The sequence below is a fragment of the Antennarius striatus genome, chromosome 21 (genome assembly GCF_040054535.1).
Source record: "Antennarius striatus isolate MH-2024 chromosome 21, ASM4005453v1, whole genome shotgun sequence".
NCBI lineage: Eukaryota > Metazoa > Chordata > Actinopteri > Lophiiformes > Antennariidae > Antennarius > Antennarius striatus.
The window spans coordinates 9625738-9644920 of NC_090796.1; the positions used below are offsets into that span (position 1 = coordinate 9625738).

General features: G+C 42.2%; 2 protein-coding genes across 3 annotated transcripts; one reads left to right on the forward strand and one right to left on the reverse strand.

Moving 5' to 3' along the window:
• The first annotated feature begins 361 nt into the window (after window positions 1–361).
• On the forward strand, window positions 362–5171 carry adprh (ADP-ribosylarginine hydrolase). The gene is made up of 8 exons (XM_068304808.1): window positions 362–475; window positions 1417–1531; window positions 1694–1802; window positions 2360–2458; window positions 2538–2643; window positions 3535–3801; window positions 3971–4185; window positions 4722–5171. The coding sequence occupies exons 1-8, from the start codon at window positions 468–470 to the stop codon at window positions 4868–4870; spliced, it is 1068 nt and encodes a 355-aa protein (XP_068160909.1). The 5' UTR covers window positions 362–467; the 3' UTR covers window positions 4871–5171.
• Window positions 5172–6443: 1272 nt separating this feature from the next.
• On the reverse strand, window positions 6444–19101 carry LOC137588055 (ataxin-2-like protein). Of its 2 annotated transcripts, XM_068304802.1 has the most exons (23): window positions 18426–19101; window positions 17629–17668; window positions 15886–15942; window positions 14574–14645; window positions 14240–14399; window positions 13524–13645; window positions 12677–12768; window positions 12093–12329; window positions 11192–11634; window positions 10652–10738; window positions 10455–10562; window positions 10251–10331; window positions 10001–10062; window positions 9174–9532; window positions 9012–9081; window positions 8726–8860; window positions 8549–8612; window positions 8260–8441; window positions 7968–8109; window positions 7730–7839; window positions 7430–7609; window positions 7167–7338; window positions 6444–7073 (listed from the first exon to the last, which is right to left on the reverse strand). In XM_068304802.1, exons 1-23 carry the CDS (start codon window positions 18548–18550, stop codon window positions 7024–7026), a joined length of 3150 nt encoding a protein of 1049 aa, XP_068160903.1. In that variant the 5' UTR covers window positions 18551–19101; the 3' UTR covers window positions 6444–7023. The 2 variants fall into 2 exon arrangements, with proteins under 2 accessions (XP_068160903.1, XP_068160904.1); XM_068304803.1 differs by lacking the exons at window positions 14574–14645; window positions 15886–15942; window positions 17629–17668; window positions 18426–19101 and having other exon boundaries at window positions 12727–12768; window positions 14240–14557.
• Window positions 19102–19183: the final 82 nt, after the last annotated feature.

A 19183-nucleotide genomic window follows, 5' to 3' on the forward strand; every position in this document is an offset into this window, starting at 1 on the left:
ACTTCAAATAGATAATATTTTGACTTTTCATTATTTAATGAATGTTGTCTTTACTTAATGAGGCTTTACTTCTTTGTGTGAATGATATTACACAATTTCAGAATGCTGCTCCATAATAAAAGTTTGTTTGCTTAGGGTGATATTTGCCTGACAATATAAAATGACATAAACATACAATAAAATCTATTATTTAAACATCTGTGTTTGAACTGAGACACATTATTTTAATAATGTTCCATCAAACATTAACTAGTTTTACTGGTTGTAGCTGGTATTTATTATGCATATATTATAGATACTCTTTGGGTAATTTCGGACTTTAATCTCCCGTCACAACCACTTTGTAGAACTTCCTGGTTCAGTAACCCGGATGTTCAGTCGCTCCTAACGGACCCTTCAGTTCGCAGCCGAGGTGTTCGGCCGGTGTGACCGTCTGGTGAGGTGGATCTTCGCAGCGCGGGGCTACGATGGACCGGTGAGGCTGGCGGAGGTGTCCGCGGCTAACGCCATGTTTAATTTAACTTCCTCTGAAGCCCACAATCATTAACTTGGTTCTCAAAGACGTGATCACGTGTTTGAATGACGTTTATTAATTTATCTTTAAACTCAACTTTAAGTTCGCTAATAAAATGGGAAGTAAATTTGGAGTACGCCTTATTATAAAGCTCTCAAAATGAATGCTGTTTTGCAAAGTTTGCCTTGAAGGCACAGCTGTTCAAGTGGGAGACATTTCCAAAAATATGACAGCAGAAATAGTAGAAATAGAGTCTGACAGACAGGCTTAAACCCAACATGCATGACTTTTTACATCATCACAGATACAGCAACTAATGTATTAAAGGTCACAAACCCCAAAAGCTATCAGAAATAAAGTATTTTGATAAAACAAGTTTTATTTTTTATTTTTATTTTTATTTTTTAGTAATTTGTGGTGTAATGCAGGGGCTTTCCTACACATGAATGTGTCTGGGGCCCCGGCCCCCACAACCCAGGTTGGCTTCTTTCATCAGGAGCCTGCTGCATGTATGTGACATGGAGTACAGTACAATTTAAGGCCTGCTGAGTTGGATTATATGTTGTTGTTGCACCCCAGCGCTGCAGCTGTTGAATATTTGATATTAATATTAATTTTTTTCAACACACATTTGAATGTTTATGTGGTCTAAAATTCCTAACTAAGTAAAAACCAACTCAAATCCAGACGTTTCTATAAATGTTTAATTTTTCACACTTCACAAAGTAACCTGATCTGATCAATAGTTTGCTGTGTTCATGAATAACTTCCTGCTTGGCTGGTTTTTAAACTAATGGGTACCACCATGTATTTTTTTAGTAGCACCAGCTACCAGCTAGCTTTTACATAATGAAGAACTAAAACAAGTCGACTCAGGTAAAGCCACTCTTTCTTGTCTCCAGACCTGCTACACTGGAGCACTACAAGGCGGCCATGCTGCTCAGTGGTGCTGGCGACGCTCTGGGATACAGGAACAAGTTGTGGGAATACAACACATCAGGACCAGCTATTCTTGAGGTCAGTGCAGGACCTGGGAAAGAGAAGTCACACCACTGCGACGGTGAAAGAGTTTTAGGGGGTACAGTGGGTGAAAATGAGCGACTATACGAGGATTCTTCTTGTCACTTTTACACTTTGTGTATTTCTATCCTAATGGTTCTCATCCTTCCCGTCCTCCAGGAGCTGAAGGAGCTTGGTGGTCTGAATCAGATCCAGGCGGAGCTCCCCGACTGGCCGGTGAGCGATGACACGGTTCTGCATCTGGCGACAGCCGAAGGGCTAGCAACTGGTGAGCTAAAAATACAAGTGACCGAGTGAACCTTGCTCTCTCTGGGTTTCTGTCTTTGCTTTGCTCATTTCATTTCAAACAAGGAATTGATTGGATTAATCTGATAGTCAGTGTGGCTCTGATGAGACCTCATCAGGACGCACACCACACCCTCCTTTCTCATGGGCACTAACTAAAAGGTTAAATCAAATTTTCGGCTGTGCCTTGATTTGTTTCTGTACTATTCCGCAGTGCAAGTAGAAGGAAAATTGTAGAAATTCCACTTGACCTTTACCGTGATGAGGTAAACAACCTGCCTTGTTAACCGATCTGTTATTGTCCCCCTGATCATGAATTTGCTGCAGGACATATTCATTGATATATCTGTCTGCTCGCAATAATTTATTGTCTGCTGCACTTCTCACAGAGAACAGGCTAATTTCACCAGTCTTTAAACATACATAGATGATAAAACGTAGTTCTATCTTATAGTATTTACATTGTTTTACAAATAATATTTCTTTTAGTTCTCCATGGAAGTGAGTGAGTCTGAGGTCCATTCATGTTCTCCCTCATAGGGAAAGAAGGAGAAGAGCTTTTGCATGATGTGGCTGCTCGATACGTGGAGGGAATGAAAGACATGGAGGGGAGAATGCCAGGGCCATCGAGCATGTTAGGTGAGATGAAGTTGACTTTAGAAATCACATAACATTTTTTAGTTCTGGTGGAGACATGACTGTCATTTACCCTTATTAGGGGTCTCCCAGCTGAAGCCTGGAATGGAAGGGGGCTACAGGGTGCCCTATAATGCTGAGGGGACGGGCTGTGGAGCAGCCATGAGGTCCATGTGCATCGGTCTCCGGTAAGACGTATCCTTATTCATTCCAAATTCTGAGTCGTCTCCTTTGCCAGAGCCCTAAAAAGATTTGCTTGTCATTTATTGATTGTTAGTGACCTTTTATTTTCACTGTTTTGACGGACCGTTGAATTCCTGAGATACAAGATAAATAACGCAAGTTATTTATTTATTTTAATCACGTCATATGTCTGAATGTCAAAAGAGCAAACAGAAGCATTTATGAAGCTGCTGTGGTTGTATCATATGAAACAGTGAAAAGTTCCTTCATCTACAGTATTACCAATGTGACGTCCAAAGTTACTGTCAGGTCCAGACCTACTCGGTCTATTTCAGAGACAGTTCTTTTATTGGTTTTAAGGGCTTACAAAAATTCCTTCAGCATTGACTCAAGAAGAAATGGTGGAAGTAATGATTTGCTCCATTGCTAAAGGACCTTTGTCTTATTTTATCACATAGTCTTCAAAATGTAGTTAAACATTTCAATGAAAGTCCACATTTTACCTCTTAAAGTTGGTTGTTTTACATGTCCGCTGTTTGATTTATGATCTAGAATCCAAAGATACCCATTCATTGGGAAAATATTTGTTTAATTTTCTCTCAGGTAATTGAAGTCAGATTTGATTGTAGTGGGGAATTCATCCAAGTGTGCTTTTATTAAAAATTAATCAGTTATTCAACAGTAGAGAAAAAAGAAAATTCCAGGCATGGTGTCTCCATCTTAGTTTAGGTAATCATGTATGATAAAAGGGGTAAAAAGAGTATTTTATCGTTAAAATGAGTAAATCACTAACAAAATATGAATATCTGACACCTGGAAATATAAACAAAAGATTTCTCATAGAAAACTTATGTTAGATCCATAGTAAACACTGATAAGGACTGATGCTTCACCAGGTATCCAAAGCCTGACCAGTTGTTGTCGTTGGTGACGGTTGCGGTTGAGACCGGCAGGATGACCCATCCTCACCCCACTGGTTTCCTGGGTGCCGTGGCGTCGGCCCTGTTCACCGCGTACGCCACCCAGCGCAGGCCGATGACGACCTGGGGGCTTGGCCTACTTCAGGAGGCCTTACCAATAGCAAAGGGCTTTGTTAAGGATCAGGGCTTCGCTGTGGAGGAGACGGAGAGAGACTGGAACTACTTTGCTGAAAAGTGGCAGTGGTATGAGTCACTGAAATTTTGGTGTAAAAACTGAGGATTAGAAGTTAATCTCCCAAGTTTAATCAGTGATGCCATGATCTGATTACCACACAGGAGTTTGTACCTCATATTGTAAAAATGACATAATCAAGATTTTAGGGTTTCATTGAATTCCGTTCCATCTCCTCAGGTACCTGGATTTGAGGGGCATCTCTAATGGAGCGGGGCCTGTGATTTGGCCGTCCGCATACGGCGCAGCTGAGAGAGATGAAGCCTACAAGAGCTTCAGTCTGGCAGGTTGGGGGGGCCGCAGCGGCCATGATGCCCCTATGATAGCGCTGGATGCCCTGCTGGGGGCAGATTCAGACTGGAAGGAGCTGATGGAGAGAGGAGCCTTCCATGCAGGTTACAATGTTTGAACAAAGTGTTCCAAACAGAATTCAATTTGGGACTTCTATCCCAAAGCTGTTTCCTCTTGACCTCTAGTGTTAACATTAGACTCATATTTAGCTGAAACCCAGCTTCCTGGTTTTGATAGATGATTTTATAATTTCAGATCCTTTCACTGTCCTGTTGTTTTATTTTAAACTGATGTTTTCCTATCTCATCTAGTCAGGGTACCTTTAACTCAAACAAACATATGGACTAATGGTCCTCATTTATCTTTGCGTCAGGGACCGAGTCAGCTTTGTAGAGGCAGCAAGAACAGAGAGAGACTTCTCTGCAGCTGTCATAGACATTAACAGACTGACATTACATAAATCTTCCAGTCAACCTGACAGATGCTTTGATTTGGCCCGAGTGTCCGGTTATCGATATGTGGATATCCAAACCTGTCAGCGCAGTGATGGGTGACTGATGAGAATATTCTATCTAGACATGAAATGGATTTCTGATTCATTACAGGACTGCTTTCCTTTTCTTCTTCACCTTCTTGCCAGGTGATAGTGACAGCACAGCCGTGATCGCCTGCTGCATCTGGGGTCTCCTGTATGGCACCCAGGGGGTCCCTACGGGCAACTACTCCAAGCTGGAGTACCGGGACCGGCTGGAGCGCAGTGCTGAGAAACTGTACGCTTTGTCACACTGAGAACGTCGCAACTGCAGACAGAGTCGAGATCTCTCGCTCTTAATATCCTTCACTACTGAAGAAAATAGTTATGATTGATTTAATGACGCTTCATGTAACTTCATGTATTTACAGAGCAGATGAACGATTTTACTTTGCAGTCATATCAAAGAAATAATAATCAACATTTAATATGAATGCAATGTTGTAGAAAAAGAAGGAAATGCGTTTACTGGTTCTAAACATCACAGCTGACGTTTAAATGTGACCTCTAACCTGAAATAACCTGTGACATGAAAATCTTTGTAAATAAAAAAAAGTAAAGACAGTTTGAACATTTTATTACGTTAAATGAGGAAGAACCTGTGTTCAGTCCCCCATGAAGAACATCGAGCAAATCTCATTCAGTGTGTTTCTACTAACAGACTGATCCAGCTGAGTTGGGCAGTGACTGGGACGACTCTGAGGCTTCACACTCACCACTGCAATGACAGATAAGACGGTCACTTTGGACAAGTCAATACTTTTTTAGTGTTCCTTCTCAATCTTCAGATCTAATCAGTCAGTTTCTCACTCTGCCTCCAAATCTTCATTCAAAGGGGGGGAAGCTCCTGAACTGAGCTTAAGGGTATGATTTCAATTCATCATTTTAAACAAATTTTTAAGAATTATCATTGACTGTTGATTACTAAGAATGAAATGAGTTGTTTTTTGAGCTGCATTCTGCTAATATTATGCCGTCACACGTAACAGAAAAATTAAAAAAACTGTTAAACTTTTTGATCATTAGCTTTGAAATTTTGGGTTCAATTAAAATGTATTTTATGGGTCCAACAGGTGATTTCTAGCAATACAAAATAACTGATTCTTGTGATTATCTAAACCACTACATTTAATCAATCTACTGAGAGCTCAGATTACTGAAGTGGGCTGATAACGGATGTGGCTGACTTCATGTGCAGTTAAAGGGGTATTCTGTGTGCTTCCTCAGAGTCAGTGTGGTTGACATCCACATGATAGCAGTGAGAAGTTATGCAAATACCCATCATCTCATTCATTGGGAAACCTCCATCTGGAGGCTTCACCCCTGTAGAGGAAAGCTTGTTCCATTCCCCATCTTATGCATAGAAAGAGGACAAATCGGGAATCTGACTACCTCCTTCCTCCAAATATTTGACACTGAAGGGAAGCGGCCACCTGGTGATGCTGAACCCACAACTTGTGTTGATCCATCTGCTGTCATGCGTTTGAAGGGAAAGCAGCGTTCCACCAGCCCAGAGAGGAGTGGTTCACATGAAGGACAGCCGCGGTATTGGAGGCTGGTATAGTCAGGGGTCCCCCTAGTGACCAATTTAAATTTACATGCTGAGCTATACCACAGAATGGAATGAATCCAAGCTAACTACTGTAACTAGAGTGTGAAAGGAATACAAAAGGTCCCTTGGAGGCAATTACTTTGCGTGGTCAGCCTGACAAATACAAATGCTCAGCCAGCTTCAAATCGTGCCGTTATCACCTTAGAGATAAACTGAAAGAAGACAGGAGTTTAACAGTTGCAAAGGAAAAAAAACAAAAATGCTTTGTAGTTGTTGAAAACTTTATTTTTTGGTCATTTTGTTTTAATACTTTTTTTTGTCTTATACATTTTTAATAATCAGATTTTCCTACAGGAGAGAAGAAGGGGAAAGGGATGGGTTCAACTATGGGATCAAGGTTTTATTTTAAAAAAAAGATTAAAATATTCCTTCTATTCAAACTCGCCCATTTATGCTGTACTCATTAGAATTCTTGTGATCGGCTTGTGTCATGTACTTCTCAAAACCCCACAAAGCTATACATCGCTGGAAGATAAAATATCTGCTGTTTCTTATCCATGAGCTTCACCCGTCGGAGAAGCGGTGGACTGGGAGGCTACTGCTGCTGTTGTGTCACCTTCATCATTAGTATTAAAAGGTTCTCTGTCTGGGGCTGACACCAGGTCGATATCAATGCAGAACCATAGAAAGAATAAGGTGCTGTAAGACTATGTCCTCTGCCTCCTCTGCGCGATCCACTCACTTTGTTTTTGAGTCATGTTCAATCTGGCTTTCACATCCAGCAGGCAATGTAGATGTCGGGATTCGCTCCTTGGAAAAGTTTTAGAGGCAAGGTGGACGAGGTGGGAAAGGTGGGGTTCAGTTTCCAGGTGGATGATAGGAAGCAGGATGCGTTTGTACCTGCATTGCTGGGAAAGTATACAAAAACCACCATAAATACCACACTTAGAAAAACCATAATTAACGAGTCTGAACCAAACAAGTGGCATCGTGTTTTCTACCTTGTGGATGCCCGATGTAAAAGTGTTGGTGTGCTCCTTGCTGAGGTCCATGTTGGGGGTGCTGGGGCACTGAGCCTGGGCCCTGCTGAGGGGGCGGCTGCAACATCACTAACTGAGGCTGGCCATGGCCCCCTGAGTGGTGGGGGCCCGACATAGCTCCCTGTACGTGGGCCTGCACAAATAAAAACATTTTCAGTTCAAATTTGTGATTAAATTTTGAGTGAACATGCAGTCTGACACGTGGCACTACTGTGGATCCATACCTGTGCTATCTGTCCCAGGGGGTAAGTTGGTGGAATGCCCTGGTGGCCATGGATGCTGTAGCCCTGAATGGGGTAAGAGCCCTGTGGAGATGTGTGTCCTGGTGGCATGTTGGGAGGGGTGGGGGCTGACAGGGGACCTGAGTGGTACAAAGACTGGGGCTGTGGGCCTGACTGGGCATTCTGAAAAAGATCACAAAATGAAAAAAACATTGACATAATCACGATAACCAACTTTTCCCACAAAATTTCAGTAGTTGACTCTTATTGTGGTATGTGGCAGCCCTGTTGGGGGTGTCTCACCTGCCCAGGGCTGGGTGCAGCGTGCTGAGGAGGGGGTTGATTGCCTGTTGGGGTGCTGGAGGGCTGGGGCTGATGGACTGCACCTGAATGGTGGGAGAAGGACTGAGGAGCTGGAGGGAAGAAGAGTTTCAAAGATGTTATTTACAGTTTCAATGTCGACATATGGATGAATGCATTTATGTCAACTATTTGTGGTGATACTTGGTTTACTGCAGTATTTTGATCTAGTACCACGTACCATAGATGCTCTGCTGTGGTCCCTGAGGTCCATCTCCCTGAGCAGGGAACTGTGGGCCTCCAGGAGCTCCCAGGGCTTGTGGATGAGGGCCCCCACCTTGGCCTATCATTCTGGCTCCACCCTGCATCATGGAATACATCGGCTGGAGAGAAGAAGAAAATAAGTCATTTTTCACATTGTTACAAATGTAGAGGAGAAATACCTGGAAATCCTCTAATCCCTTTATTAATACATTTAATGTTGTGCTGCCGCAAACATTTAACATTGAGTCAAAGGGAGTTTGAGGCCCTACCTGTCCTGGATAAGGTGTCATGGTCTGAATGACTGGCTGCTGGCCGTACTGCGGGGGGTTATACTGCAGATAGGACTGGGGATAGGGTGACGCGACCAGCGGAGCTCCGGCAGCTGATGCTGCAGCTTGCAGCATGGGAGGTGCAGAAGTACCGTGGTCAGATCTCTGAGCCACAACTGAGCCTGGAGAAGACAGATTGAAGTTATGTTCAAGACATTTACAAATGTAAAAGGTCAACTGCAAATTAAAAGGACAAAAAACAAAACAAAATATATATATATATATAAACCTTTGGTCCTAGGAAATTTTCCCTGGCTGATTGTAGACATGGTGTACTGGTACATTGGTGGAGGCTGAAAGACAAATGGTCTACATTAGACAATGTTTCATCAACGTGATCAAACTAGATAACTAGAATTTATGATAGATGGATTCTGTTTCATAAACAGTTTTTTGGTTTGTGTACCTGTACAGAGTGGATCTGTGACACATAGGAGAGGAAAGGAGTGTTGTAGATGGGCCCCTGTCCACCTGGGTGCTGAAGGACCACTGGGCTTGGGGGAGTTGGACGTGGAGGCGTGGGCGCAGTGTTGGGTTTTGTCTGAAAGTTAACAATTCAACACGAGCTTAAGCTCACAGCATTTTGCCTCAAGGCTTTTGGTTTTATACTGCCAAAAGCAGTATAAATAACAGTGCAAATGTAGAATACAAATGTGCATGTCTGGGAATTGGCAAGAAGTTATTTTACTTACCATTGGCATTTGAGGTTTGATGGGGTTGAACTCTTTAGCATTTGGGTTTAAAGTAGATTTTTTTACTTGGCTAGAGGATTTAGAAAAAGGAGAATAAGACAATTAGCAAAATGAATCAAACTGAAATACTTCTCAAACTCAACCTTTGATTTTGAAACTCACTCTGCCACGCCCTCTGTACGCTCTGCTGCCTCGGACCTAACCTCCTCACTTCCCAGGGCCCTGGACGGCTGGGAGGCTGCAGGCGAATGTCTGTCTGCAATGGATGCTGTGGCGGTAGCTGTGGGGGCGCCATGTGTAGCTGCGGTATCCTTGGTGGTATCCTCAGCTGGACTCGGGGAAGGCTGAGGCTGGGGCTGAGAAGGACTGGGAGCTGGAGTCTGAGGTTTGGGCTCTGCAGCAGGGTGAACGTCTGATGGTGAGGACTTGGCTGCACTGGGTTGGGTGCTTTCGCCAATGGCAGGAGGGGTGGCTGCAGCTGGGGAGCTTGGAGAGCTGGAGCTGCCCCCACTTGCCTGGAGCTGGAAAAAAAAAGAATATGATCAATTTGACAGGAAACCAGTCATCAAAGATGGAAATTTTGTAGATTATGTAATTTTATGGCATCTAAATTTGTCCATTTTGCTTTAGATCTGAACTTCTACAGAAATTTTAATCAAATAAAGAAAATAAAGACAAGCATGAACTTAAAACTTTTAAAGTCACAAAGTAGAATAAGTTGTGCTATTACTCTTACAATTAAGTCCTTACTTGATTTTTTTTTATAAATGGTAAAAAGTAAAGATACCTTCTGTAGCATAGTGTTCTGACTGATCTTCATGGAAACAAGTAAACCAGAGAAAAGGTTCTGTGGACTATGATAATAGTCACAAGAAAGTGACTCTTTTAGGAAGTCAATAAGCACCAGTGGCGCCTTGGGTCACTGCCTCTTGATTTGTCACAGACATTAGAGGATTTCACGCTTCATAAAACGGAAAGTGAACTCTTACCCTGAACTCCTTGCCAAATTTCCGCAGCTCCTCAATTTGCGACCTCTGCTGAACTGAGGGACCTGGTGGAGGACAGAACAGACAAAGATGAATGAAAATGTGGTAATCAGAAAAAATGCAAACTCAGTGAATGCAGAGATACATACGTAAGATATGAAGCTAAAAGCGCAAGTGATTTATACATGCACAGACTAAAACGTATTTAGTGTTATGCTGTTACCAGGTTATTCACACACACACACACACATACCTTTGCTGCTCTTGCCTTCTTCTGTGCTGCTGGGACTCTCAGCTGAGCGATCCTTTGCAGCAGTACCGAGGATCTCATTCACTGTAAAGAGACAAACACATTCAGATGTAGTTCTCCCGCCTTCATTACCTCTTGTTTACTGTAGAAATTGAGGCAGAGAATGATGTTTATCATAAAACAACAACAGGAGGAGGAAGGTAGTACCGTCAACAGGGAAGAGAGGAGCGGGGCCAGACGTCTTCTGAGCCGGCAGGGAGACAGACGATGTATCTAGGTAGGGAGTGTCCTGGCCCGATTTTGGGGACCGGGTTGCTTTAAGGGTGGAACAGGTAACAACAAAGTTTTAGGCAAAAGCTTTTGATGATGCAGAAGTCAATTCTTTAATAGGTGACTGCATGTACCTGAGGACTGACTGTGAGAGTTTGTGGAGCGTCCAGTTCTATTCGACTGTGGAGGTCTTTGGGCTTTAGGAGATGTTCTGCTAGAAACTGAAAACGACAAAAAAATAAAATAAAATAAATAAATATATATATATATATATTGTAGGCATCAGTTTGATCATGTTGTGTATTCTGGAAACACTTCCAGTCATTTATTTTGAGATTTGGTTGTAAATTTGGGCTTTGATTATGGGTACCACAGGGGATGCAAAAAAACAAAAAAAAACCCCCAAACACATTTGTATTTCACACATATCATTCTTTCCTGTAAGTTTTATGAAGATTCGAATAATAAGTCTCCTTACATTCAACAGTGTCTTGTTTCCATAGAAACCATCTAATATTGTGAAACCTTTGGTTTCACTGTTCTGTTTTTTGCATCCCCGTCTATTCAAGATTTCTAAACTGAATAATGGAGGGTAATTATGAACCTGACTTCGCAATTTACATAACCTTTGCCAAATCCAGTTTAATTATTTTGACACAAGTTCAACCACTTGCCTCCATTAACAGGCCTGCCCGTCTCAGACAGCGAATGTGGGAGTGAGTGGGAATGAGGAACTGCGTGTCCGTGTGGAGCGGGGGGGCTGGCTGGAGATGATGCTGTAGAAGCTGAGGCTGACGTGGACGTCTGTCCTGGGGAGGCAGGTGTGTATGGGCTAGCAGGGCTGGACCCTGGGCCTGGACTGGGACTTCCCTGGGGATGGTGTGGAGTGTATACTCCACCTCGGCCTGACATAGGGCTGCTCCTCTCCGAGGGGGACGCACTAGGCTGTGGCCCGGAGGCAGAGGGCAATGGAGGTCTGGGAGAGGAGGAGGATGGAGGAGTGGAGCGGTAACCTCCACTCACACGGTTATGAGAAGGAGGCCCCCCAGGGCCTCTCTCAACACGCTCCCGATTCATCTCTCTTTGGCGCTGAGGTAATGGAATGTACTTGCCCTCCCTGAAAGATGGAAATACAAGATTATGAGCATCACAATCACGATAGACAGAAGAAATACTACACAATTTAAATCCACTTCTGCACGGAAAAAAAAAATCACAAATTCAAGAAACAATTGCAAATCTCGAAACACAATTGGGGAAAAGATTTTTAAACCATTAAACTTCAATCAAGACAACTGTAGAGATACATGATCAAACACTTCTCTCAACAACTTTGTAATGAGGACATTTGAAAAGCTGAACACTGAAGTCTTGTATTGCATGAACTGGGGCAGTTTCAGGGTCTTTGGGCTGTTGAACTTTCGGTCTTTGGACCCTTGACCAGAGCCGATACGTTAAGATTATGAGACAAGTCAGTCTGAACGTCTGTGGTGAAACAGGCCTATTTATCACATTAACATACAATGGGGTAAAACATTACCATCTCTATGCCTACAGACACTCTTCCCATCTAACCTGCTGTTGGCTCCGGGGCTGTCTCTGCCTCTCTCGCGGGGACTTTCTCTGCCCCTCTCACGATCGCTGCAGTCACGCACCACAGCGCTGTATTTCTCCTCCTCACTCTTGCCCTCGTCGTTTTCCAGGCTGACGCGATGGCGATACTGGGGGTTAGACTCAATCTCACTGGCCAGGCGAGCTGCTCGAGCCTCCCTCTGCCGGAAGACCTCAGAGTTGCCCTTTTCCAGAGGCACACTACAGAACAGCAGGGGTGGAAAAATTAAACAAAATGTTGAATATAGATTAAAAATAGCCAAAAAGAATCAACCAAACTTACTTTAGAGAAGCAAGAAGAAGGAACCAAATTAATGTGGAACATATAAATCAAAATTTTAACTTATTTCAACATTCAAAAGACAAGTATCTGGAATCAATCCCCTGTAAAACCCTGCTGGTGAAATTAATCAGCTGAGAGACAATCATTAGAAATTCAAAGATATGATTAATAACAAGTTACATTAATGCCAGTTAAACATTTTTTAAAATCTATCTAGAGAAAGATTTCTTGTGAAACGTTTCACAAGATATCTTTCAAAACTTACGTGTACATGGAAAGACTGGAATCGTAAGTAGATGTAACACCATATTTCACCTCATTGTAACGAAACATCTCGTTGGCATCCCAACCGTTGGACTGAAGAAAAAATGCAAGAGAAGAAAAAATGAGCAACAAGAAGTCTGGTCTGCAGCACAAAACAGTTCTTCCAGTAGTAGTCAACAGGATCACAGCATCCTACAGCGACTTCTTCAGCACTGACTGACCAGTGTGGAGGTTCAAGTGTTTATACCCATGCCTGGTCATTAACATGTTGATGGTCCTGAAAGTCGACACACCCAACACTATGATGGCTTGTTATTGTTGAAAGCAGTCCTGGCCACCTCCTAGACCATGTGATTGATTAGCATTGTAATCAGTTTCACTTTGTTCAAAGTGTTAATGGTGGAGTTGACAACTGGGGGGAGGGCTAGACTATATTGTAACGTGGGTTTTTAAGTAATTGCCCAGATATACTTACCTGATATGAGAGGTACTGCTCCAGTTTTAAAAAGGAAGCCTCTTTTATTTCTTCTTTAAAACATCTGCCCTGTGTTTATACACTGTAGTCAAATTAATCTCCCTTATCCTTTACATGAGGGAGGACCCCCTGACTCATCACGGGTTACAATGAATCTCTGTTTCCTCAAACGTGTCAATAACCTCAAATGAATATCAATACCCAAAACCCCCCACCAGTCAGTTAGAAGTTGTGAAACCCTTTGATTGAGATTAGATGTCTTCAAACTGGACCTTAAAGCTCCATTAATTCTGATTAAACCGTGACTGAGTAAATCGTGATTAATCAAATTGTTTCAAAAGATGACAAGAAACAAAGATAAAGAGCGACTCACTGCATCATTGTCCAAATCGTAACTTTCTCCGTTGCTGTCTCCCCCTTCCCATCTCTGTAAAACTTTTTCTTTGTGCTCCCCATTGACACGGCTGGAGCTGATGGCTGTATCTGTGAAAGTGTCTAACACAAAGGACACAAGAAAGGTTAAGCATTTTTCAGTCTTTAATTTGGCAAAATTTATTTGCAGCACACAGGGCTATTATTAGCGGTCTTTAAAAATAATGCATGGACTTCAGGATAAAAATAAAGCCAAGTTCAATGTAGGATTAGTATAATCACTCTTATTTAGTCACGGATAAATTTAGAGATTGTTATGCTTCATAGATGCATCCAGCTTACAGAAACATATATGCAGACATCCAAAAAGCACTATAACTGCATAACTGCTGTTACCATGTAAAGACACACATGGACACATGATGAATGATAGAATGCTCCCCTTCCATGAGGGTGAGAGCTAGTTTCTATTAAACAATAGCACTTCCTTGGTTCTGGTTTATTCAAATGATGACTCTTAAGTCGCTGTCAGAAGAGACCAGTACTGAGAAACTTTGTGAGAATATCACATATTAACTCAACCAGTTCCAAGGAAATCAAAAATCACAAGTCAATCAACTCAGACACTTTAATTTTTAATAGAATTGTGTCACTTTTTTTTCTTCTTTGTTATTTACTTCCTCGCAACCCTCGCCTCTGTTATGTGCACATTTGTACCTCTGGTAGCATAGTTAAGGTCGACATCTCTGCAGATCATAGTCACCAGGTCAGAGGGGCTAAAGATCATAGTGTCAGTGATCTCTTCCCTTCTTGGTGGAGCTGATGTTGAGCTCTCATCCTCACTGCGTTTGTGTACCGCGTCAACAGCCAACTCACACTAAGAGCCAAACATGAGGACAGCAGAAAATAACAGAGCTGTGTGATGTTGTAGAGTAGAAATCAGAAAACTAAAAAAGGTTGTGTTTTCCCTCAAAACATGATCAACATCAGAATGCAATGATTAGCAGCAGGGACTCGTTATGTGTCTGTACATGCACAAAGAGTTTCTTACCCGGGAGCTGAGAGTCTTGAATACCCCTTCAAATACACTGCCATTTTTTACTCTAATATCACAGGTGGAACCCTTAAAACAGAGAGAAAGAACGTGTTAAAGACATTTCTCTAACTAAAAAATACACAAGTTTTTAGTTGGTGTAACCTAATGTTATGATGTAAACTTGGGAACCATAACGTTGCTGGCTACAGTCTTTGTGCTGTTGGTGATAAAAAAAAAAAAAGAACAGCAGTGATACAATTGTTATTGTTACCACTGTTGTAAAAACAAAGTGTCTATGCTCATTACCATGATGCATACTGTGAAAGCTATGAAAGAGTTTTGCGTTATCTTTCTCTTTATCTGTAAAAGTAACACACACTTGTTTTTTGTAATTACATGTTTTTGAGGTGAAGTTAACAACACAAGCCTCAGGCCACAACCACATGTTGCTAGATCTTTTTGAAAACACAACTTTTTTCACCCGCATAGAAAAAGATTTGCAACCACACCACAGCGTTTTTGAAAAAATATCCGTCCACAAGTATTCGTAGGTGTCTTTGGCGAGGAAAGAATGAATAAATAACCTTTATGACTCATGAAGAGAGAAACAGACGAATATTGAAGTGTCAAGCACGTTTATCAACGCATCTTTGACGTGGAGCTGTTACATGCCAGAAAATAGCCGGTTTTAGCTCCGTTTGTACATGTAGACATGGGTCGCATAAATGACGTCACAGCAGTTTTTGTCGAAGGGAGATGCTCCCAGATAGAAAAAGTTGAGGATACAGCATCCACACCACAACGGAGACCCGGCGTTTTCAAAAAATTTCACCTTTGCCAGCATTTTCAAAAAGTTGCAATTTTATCCCGGATATCTGAGTTGTCGTGTGGACGTAAGGCGTAACATCAACAAAAAAGTTGCGTTTTCAAAAAGATCTGGCACTGTGTAGATGGGGCCCCAGAGAACAGCCCTCTGCCAAAGCAGCTTGGTTTCTCCTTTTATCACATGTCAAAGACATGAAAGCCCTGTCTCACAATGTTAAATTAGGGGAAACATTCCAAGATCCACTCCAAAATGCAAGAGTTCCCTGTCACATGTCTAACCCTTCCATGAAAACCTGCTGAGGAGCTTTAGCATAATTCCGATGAAAGGAAGACATAACCTTCTTTCTGCATCAGACAATGTTCTGCTAGCAAATATAAGCCTATAGCTGAGACACAGCTTTTACTCAAATGAAGGTGGTTTTATAGTCGGAAAAATTGTGTTACCAGTAACTATCACGGTATATCAGAACCTATTCTTTTTGGCCAAGGTCAAATGACATACCACAACTGCTGTGAGGAAATGAAGCATTCTGGCATTGTTGTACACACCCTCAAATACCTGCAGAAAAGAAAAGTATCCATCAAGAAAAGTTTCACAGAAACATTGTATAAAATACATAATGCTTTAAAAATTTTTTGATATGCTACTAACCACCATTTACAATTAGGTACACTGTTCCCTTAACCCTATAGTAAGTAGGGAAATTACAGACATGTTCTGAAGCCACTTTTTGTAGGTAAACTGATCTGTCTTTAAAAAATAATGCATGAGCTTGAGCTCTTTCTCCCAAAATAGAAAATTCTGCCACAATGCTTATGAAGGCTGTTTACTCCATTATTACATCAGCTGCTCAACGGGTTGGGACTTGGCTTGGGAACCGGAGGGTTGCTGGTTCAAGTCCAGTATGGACTGGTGGCTGGAGAGAGGCCAGTTTACCTCCAGGTTCCTAATCCACTGCCGTAGTACACTTTAGTGAAGCACCAAACCCAACTGTTATATCTTAGTTATATCATTACACACACACACACACACACACACACACACACACACACACACACACACACACACACACACTTCAGCAGCTGATAACTAAATTGTTTGTGGGCTTTTTGCAGGTTTAACACAATGAAGTCAATGATGTCAGCCGGACTAAACATCAAAAACGAAAATCTAAAATGCCACTGGAAGTATGAAAATTCAGTTATAGCCCCTTCCTCACAACAAGCTAGCCATGCAGACTTTCCAGGACTTCGGTGAAACATTCCCAGAGCTCTTTTCTCGCTTTGTGGGGATTCTCGATGTCCGTGGTATTCCAGGACGCTTCTTGTGGACATTCTGAAATGTTCCATGAGATTTAAATATTATCTCTAATTGAATTGATGGTAACTCGTGTTGGTGTTTTTTTTGAAACTCTCCTAAATTGTCTTTGGACTTTGGCTGTATCTTCATACTTACACTACAGAATGAAATTCCTTTCTTTGAAGTTTAGTCTTGTTGCTATCATTGACTTCAATGCGCAAAACACCCATAAACAATTTAGATATCAGCTGCTTAAAGGTATATACTGTACATCTTTTAGGACACATTGTATTTATAAAACACACACACATTTATTTTACAGACACATACATACACACACCTGTGTGAATTGTTTAGGAGGGCCTGTAGAAAGGTGTCAATGTCATTTCATTGTTTGTGTACTATGTGTGCTGCACAATGACAATAAACATTTCTTCTTCCGTCAATGACTTTTAGAAAGTTATGAGTTGAACTTAATATCCTTAAGAATTTGTACTGTCAGATCTTCACTTATTTTAATGATAATAATAACAATGATAATAATAATGGATTACATTTATATAGCGCTTTTCTAGGGACTCAAAGACACTTTTTACAGTGAATCTATTCACTCCTCATTCATACTTGATGAAGGGAAGCTACATGTGTAGTCACAGCCGCTCTCAGGTAGACAGACGGCCTCTCCGACTATCATCAGAACAATCACACACATTCACACACCAGTGAGTCCCTCCCTGGAAGGAAAGCGTCTCTCCCAAGGACACAAAGATGGGTGCCTGGGGGGGGAGGTCGAACTGCCGATCTTACGATCATTGAACGATCTGCTCTACTACTGAACCACTGCCGCTCCTAAACCTTGGACAACACGGTCCAAAAGACAGTGGCTCAACCATCAAACACTTCTTCAGTATCACCTGCCATAATTTTCTGGACTGGGATACTCACAGGAGATGACTGGAATGACGGCTTTGCAGAAGGTCGGTTTCTGAGAGAAACAGAATTGAGTTTGTCATCTTAAAGTTGAAGAAAGAACAGGTAGTGTTGCACACCACATTTTAAATACAGAACTTGGTTAGCTGAGAAGCTTAAAGGCCATGCAAGGTAAAAAAACAACAACAACAAAAAGTGCACGGCACCTCAAAATCACATTTTGTAGGTAGGCTCAAACTTTTCATGTTAACAGACTATCAAATGCAACCTTCCACCTTCAACGCTTAGAGGGAAAGCACTTATATTTTCAGGGCACAAATCGCATTAATGTTTACACTTACAGGAAACTACCTATATCATGTGCATATTTTTATTGATCTGATATTGATCAAATTCCTTTTTAACAACATTTATAGCAAAGACAGCCACATCATTCAAGCGATTTTGGACCACACATGACCTTGTGCTGGTGAAACAAGCCTTACCACGTAGGCTACATTTTATGGTAGCCTTTTTTTTTTCCCCCAGGAGCAAAGAAGCGCTGATGGAAATGTTCTACACAGTAGGGGTACTAGTCGCATCGGTTGTTTTTTAATTTGTTACTGCTAGACTTTCACCAAACTTTTTCGGTTAAACTAAGGATTTTGATAGGCCAACAACCACAATCAATCCAACATGGACCGATTCCATTGGAATGGGAATAGCTTTATTTCCGAGACACACCCACTGGGCACCAGCGCTTTAACCGGTAGGCCTCTGAACCCTAGCACAATCCCCGGGCTCGTTTCCCGAGAAATGCCCAATCCTCTTACCTTCCGGCCGGCGTCCTGTTGCCACTGTTGATACCGCTGACTGGGGACGACATGCCACCGGGGCCCGGGGTTCCGTTAGACGCTTTCCTTCCGCCTGAACCGGACTGCTGCTGTTGTTTCAGCATGGCGAAGCACAAGGCTTTAACAGTCTCAATAAACGGCTAACGGACGCTCGTTGGTAGCTCCTGATGGGAAGTGGCTTTAAAGGCGAACTATCTTGAAAAATACCACCGAAGAGCAGCGAGCCGGCGTAGCCTCAGCGAGACCGGCTATAGTAGCTAAGTGACCAACAATTGCTTGTGGCCTAAAATATGAAGGCAAAACAAGCTATATTAATAAAATGTAGCATATAACTCGACAACGGTGCTCAAACCATTAAACCAGAGCCGACCGTCGCTGTGCCAAAGCAAACGACAAACAGACTCATACGAGTCTCCGTGTAATTATTTAGCAATGGCTAGCTGAGTTAGCATTAGCTTTGATCCTCAAGCTCACTTCGGACACTTTCCATCCAGGATTTACACTCGTCTGGTTGTTGCGTGGCCTTAAATCCGGCACCGCTGATTCTCCAGTGAGAATTAAAGGTGTTGTCCTTTCTGTCAGATGTCTTATGAAGTTTAATTTGTCAGGTTTCGTTCTGAAATCCTGCTACGGTCGGTCATTACCACCTCTCAGTAGGTTTGCTAGACTCAATCCGCGCGCGGCTGAGTGGAAGCCGGCTGGAAGGGGGAGGGCGCTTTTACGTGCACGTGCGTCTT

Excerpts from the sequence above, each read along its gene's own strand:
- adprh (XM_068304808.1), top strand. Across the intron at positions 1,532-1,693 it reads CAGGACCAGCTATTCTTGAG|GAGCTGAAGGAGCTTGGTGG; the intron begins GTCAGTGCAGGA and ends CCCGTCCTCCAG. Across the intron at positions 4,186-4,721 it reads GAGAGGAGCCTTCCATGCAG|GTGATAGTGACAGCACAGCC; the intron begins GTTACAATGTTT and ends CCTTCTTGCCAG.
- LOC137588055 (XM_068304802.1), bottom strand. The coding sequence starts at position 18,550 with ATGCTGAAACAACAGCAGCAGTCCGGTTCAGGCGGAAGGAAAGCGTCT. Across the intron at positions 10,739-11,191 it reads GGGCAGGCCTGTTAATGGAG|TTTCTAGCAGAACATCTCCT; the intron begins GCAAGTGGTTGA and ends TGTCGTTTTCAG. Across the intron at positions 7,074-7,166 it reads TTACATCGGGCATCCACAAG|CAATGCAGGTACAAACGCAT; the intron begins GTAGAAAACACG and ends ATACTTTCCCAG.